The sequence below is a fragment of the Pteropus alecto genome, unplaced genomic scaffold (assembly GCF_000325575.1).
Source record: "Pteropus alecto unplaced genomic scaffold, ASM32557v1 scaffold24, whole genome shotgun sequence".
Lineage (NCBI taxonomy): Eukaryota > Metazoa > Chordata > Mammalia > Chiroptera > Pteropodidae > Pteropus > Pteropus alecto.
In genome coordinates this window covers 3,772,308-3,777,542 of record NW_006439192.1, presented here as the reverse complement: position 1 = coordinate 3,777,542, position 5,235 = coordinate 3,772,308, and the positions used below count along the sequence as shown (strand labels likewise).

The following is a 5,235-nucleotide window of genomic DNA, read 5'->3' as shown; positions in this document are numbered from 1 at the left end:
GTTGTGAACTCTGCATCTGTGAGATTATTTGACTCCATTTTCCCCTGATCTCTGTTCTGTTCTTTCATATGGTTTCTGCTTCTTTGTCTTCTCATTTTGACTGCCTTTCTGTGTCTGTTTCTATGTACTAAGCAAAGCTTCTAAGTTTCTTGGTCTTATTCACATGGCTTTGTTTAGTGGCACAGTCCTGAGAGGGGTTCAGCTGCAGGCCAAATTTATCCCAAGACTGTGCCCCTCTGGGGGCATCTGTTAAGATTCAGCAAGCAATCCACAGATACTGTCCTTATAGTTGCTTCAAAAGGCCACACCAGAAACTGCGGCCAGCTGTCACCAGTGTGAGTCTCAGCAAGGAGCACCTGAATCGCCGGGGATACACCTGGATGTGGCTTGGGTGGGACCACTAGTTGGAGGAGACAGAGTTTCAGGGAACCTTCTGGGCAGAGCTGCCTCTTATCCAGTTGATGAAGTCTCTGCTATGGCGGTGCTGAGTCTGCACACTGGGAAGGGGAGGGTTCAGTAGAGTAACAATGGATACTGCTGGAACTTCTGCTGGGGTAGGGGGAGGGGTTAGGAGAGCCTCGCCACTGCCCTCACTCTGACAACTCAGTGTTCCTCTGTAAGTCCCTGTGCAGCTGAAATGGCACTGGCGCTCAGAGCAAGCAGGTCTGTCACCGTGGAAGTCTGCTTGTGGACTCAGCCGTTTAAGGGGCATTTGCAGCTGCCAGCTGCCTCTGCCGCAGCCTCTGTCTCACTCAGCTGCTCGGCTGGGCAGCCTCACATCCTTGTCCCATCCTACCTCCTGCAGGGAGATTTCTTAGGTTTCTCCCTAGAACTATGGCTTATTTATATAGATCCCAAGTGATTTTTCCTTGCTGTTTGCTCCTTATTTCTGTCACAACTTTAATTTGGTTGCCAGAGGGATGAACAGAGCCTCTATCATCTATGCCATTTCTCCCCCTCCTCTACCTCTGCTCTTTTTAGTGTCACCTGGAAATTATCAATTAAGAAGTATGAGATAGATGTCAATTCTAAGACTATCTAAATTTTCTAAATGTGGAAGTGTTAATTAACTATAGGATAGTTCAGGAGAAAGATTACAATTAGGTTCCTTCCTCTCCAAAGACTGCCTCCTTAATAACCTTTCAATTTACCTCTATTCATTCTCAGTTATTGATGCTTCTCATTTGTCATAGAATTACAAATATTCCATACTTACAAACTTTGGTTTGAATAAGTATATTTTATTTGGAAACTGTCTAGGTTACACTATTTTCACCATGAAGGAATAGTTATCACAAGCTAAAAGTGATTTTACTCCCTTGAACTAAAACAAAACAAAACCTTGGTTCTCATCGCATCATATTTGTGTTATACTTTTCCTTGTACATATGTCTTATCTATTGTTTTAACTAGTGACATTCTTTTTTTCATATGATTAGCATAATACTTTATACAGAAGATACTAATAGACATTTATGGATAAATAGATCATCAGTCTATAAGTGGAAATAACACAGTTTGAAATAAATATTTGTAGACACAACAATCTTACATATAATGCTTTATTTTTTATATTTTAATTTCTACTAGTTTCTAAGTGCAGGTTCAGAATGTAGGCCCATTGTGCATCCTGATTGTGATCTTCCTGAATTTTGCAATGGAAGCTCAGGAGCCTGTGATCCTGATATAACTATACACAATGGACGTGTATGTAAAAGAGATTTTATCTGTTATGATGGAGAATGCCATGATCTTGATGCACGTTGTGAATCCATATTTGGAAAAGGTAATATTGTTTTATCACATCTAAATAGTCTTCAGTATTTTTATTAACATTACCAAGATGATGGGCTATTATATATATATAATTTACATTCTTTATATTTATATAAATTATATGTAAGTACATGTATAAATTTAAATTCTTTATTCTGTTTAACATTTATATTTTTATTTTTCAAACTTTATTAATGTATAATTGACAAATAAAAATGTATATATTTAAGGTATATGACTTGATGTTTTGATAATACATGTATATTATGAAATAATTGCCACAACAAGCTATTTGATATATCCAGAATTGCTGGATCATTAGGTAGGTCATTTTTAATTTTAGAGGAGCCTATATGCTGTTTTCCATAATTGCTATTCCATTTTCATTCCTATCAATAATGTACAGAGGTTTCCTTTTTTCCCCATCCTTGCTAACACTTACCTTTTTCTTTTTGATAATAGCTATCCTAAGAGGTGTGAGTTATAGTTTTGATTTGCATTTTCCTGATGGTTATTGATGTTGAGCACCTTTTCATATATCTGATGACCACTTTTATGTCTATTCAGGTTCTATTTTAAAATCTTATTATTTATGTTTGCTATTAAATTATATGAGTAACATATATTTTGGAGATTAATCTCTTATCAGATACATTATTGGCAAATATTTTCTTATTCTATATGTTTTCCTTTCATTTTGTTGATTGTTTCTTTTGCTGAGAAGTTTTTTTTGTTTTTGTTTTTGTTTTTTTTGTTTTTTTTTTAGTTTAATGCAGCCCCGTTTGTCTATTTTTGCTTTTGCTGCCTGTGCTTTTGTGTCATATCCAAAAACTTATTGCCCAGACAAATGTCCAAGAGTTTTTCCTCTGTTTTCTTCTAGTTTTTCAGTTTCAGGTTTCATGTTTAGATCTTCCTCATTCAAGCTTTATTGAGGTGTAATTGACATATAACATTGTGTATGCTCAAGGTGTGCAGTGTGTTGATTCAATACTCATATATTGCAAAGTGATTAACACCATCACCTTAACTAACACTTCTGTCATGCTACATAATTACCATATCTTTTTTTGTGGTGAGAACATTCAAGATCTACTCTCTTAGCAACTTTCAAGTATATAATATGCTTTTAAGTATATAATTTCAAGTACATAATAAGTATCATGCTATACATTGGATTCCCAGAACTTACTCATCTTATAGCTGAAAGTTTGTACCCTTTGACGAACATTCCCCTTTTTCCCTCCTTCTAGTGCATGGTAACCACCACTCTACTCTGTTTCTGTGTTTGGCTTTTTTAGTTCCACTTTACATAAGTGATATCATAGAGTTTTTGTCTTTCCCTTTATGACTTATTTTACTTAGCATAATGCCCACAAGTGCTTTTATCCATGTTGTTGCAAATGGCAGGACTTCCTTCTTTCTTATGACTGAATAATATTCCATTGTATATCTTGATGAATACCTAGGTTGTTTCCATATTTTTCCAATTGTGAATAATGCTACAATGAACATGGCTGTGCAGATATGTCTTGAGATCCTGTTTGCATTTCCTTTAGCTATGAAGTGGATTGGCAGTGGAATTGCTGGATCATATGGTAGTACTATTTTTAACTTTTTGAGGAAACTCCATACTGTTATTTGTAGTTGCTGCAATGATTTACATTCCCACCAACAGTGCACGTGTTCCATATTCTCTTTAGTCTCACCAAGGTTTATTATTTCTTGGCTTTTTTGATGAGAGCCATTCTAACAGATGTGAGGTGATACTTTGTTGTGGTTTTGCTTTGCATTTCCCCAATATTAGTGATGTCTAGCACCTCTTCATGTACCTGTTGGCCAGTTATATGTCTTCTTTGAAAAAAGTCTATTTAATTCCTTTGCCTATTTTAAAAATCAGATTATTATTATTTTTTGCTATTGAGTTCTATAATTTTTTAATGTATTTGGAGTTTGTCCTTAACAGATATATAATTTGCAAATATTTTCTCCCTTTCTGTAGGTTGCCTTTTCATTTTTTCTTGTTGCTTTTACTGTGGAGAAGCTTTTTAGTTTGATGAACTACTACTTTTTAGTTATTCTTTTTAAATTTTTAAAAATTTTATTGGGGTGACATATTTGACTTAGCACGATGCTTTCAAGATCCATCCATTTTTTTGTTAAAATTATGGAGGGGACATTGGTTAATATAATCAAATAAATTTCAAGTGTGCAATTCAACAATATGCCATATATATATTGCATTGCATGTTCACCACCCAAAGTTAGATTTCCTTCCATAACCAAATGTTTGACCTCTTTTACCCCTATGTAGCTCCCCCATCCCCACCTTCCTTCTGGTAACCAGTAAACTATTGTCCATGTCCAAGAGACTCTGTTTGTCTTCTTCATTTGTAGCTTTCAGTTTTATATCTAACAAATAAGTGAAATCATATAGTTCTCAACTTTTTCTGCCTGATTTAGCATGATAATCTCAATATCCATCCATGTTATTGCAAATAGAAGTATTTTATCTTTTCTTATGGTTGAGTAATGTTCCATTGTATGTATATACCACATCTTTTTTATCCAGTCATCTATCAAAGAGTCCTTTGGTTGTTTCCATGTCTTGGCTTCTATGAACAAGACTGTTATAAATGTCAGGATGCATATATCTTTGTGGATAAACGTTTCCAAATTTCTGGAGTAGATACTTAGAAGAAGAATTGCTGGGGCACATGGTAATTCTATTCTAAGACTCTTGAGGAATCTCCATATCTTTTCCACAGTGGCTGTACCAATTTACATTCCCATCAGCAATGTATGAGAATTCCTTTTTCCTCACAACTTCTCCAGCACTTGTTATTACTTGTCCTATTGACGAGAGACATTATAACAGGTATGAGGTGGTATCTCATTGTGATTTTGATTTGCATCTCCCTAATAGCTAGTGAATTTGAGCATCTTTTAATATGTCTGTTGGCCATTGTGTGTCTTCTTGGGAGAAGTGTCTATTCAGGTCCTCTGCCCATTTTTTTTTAAGTTAGATTGTTTCAGGAATTATGTAATGGAAACTATAAGTATTCAAAGTGGTTGTTCAATGAAGTTAGTATGTTTGATCTCATGAATTCTAATGGATTACTTCTAATGTGTCTAAGATTGCCTTTGTTAACAGCTAATTCCACTGACCTAAGTTTTCCAACCTCCCAATACATAAAGTATGGATATGTAGGTGAAGATGGCTGCCTAAGCCCCCAGTGGTCCTTTGAACAGTTTGGAGCTCTGTGTGTATCAATGTTATCTCCCTATTACTAGTGAACTGTAGCATCTGGTATTATATATTTTGTATGGGACACCCAATTTTGAAGTGTTTTGGTTTACCACAGTGACAATCTTCTTTGTTGGTTAGAAAATATTAGTTATTACACAGACACCTAAAAAATATAGTGGTTAAAGAGCGAGAAGTTTTCTTTCTCACATATA

At 35.2% G+C, this 5,235-nt stretch overlaps 1 protein-coding gene across 1 annotated transcript in view; it reads left to right on the top strand.

Moving 5' to 3' along the window:
• The window catches only part of LOC102879427 (disintegrin and metalloproteinase domain-containing protein 32), a 149,365-nt gene that overhangs the window by 83,604 nt on the left and 60,526 nt on the right, over nt 1-5,235 (top strand). Inside the window, exon 14 of the mRNA XM_015592805.1 lies at nt 1,591-1,786. Within this exon, the coding sequence (XP_015448291.1) occupies nt 1,591-1,786 (196 nt within the window). The remainder of the gene's footprint in view (nt 1-1,590; nt 1,787-5,235) is intronic.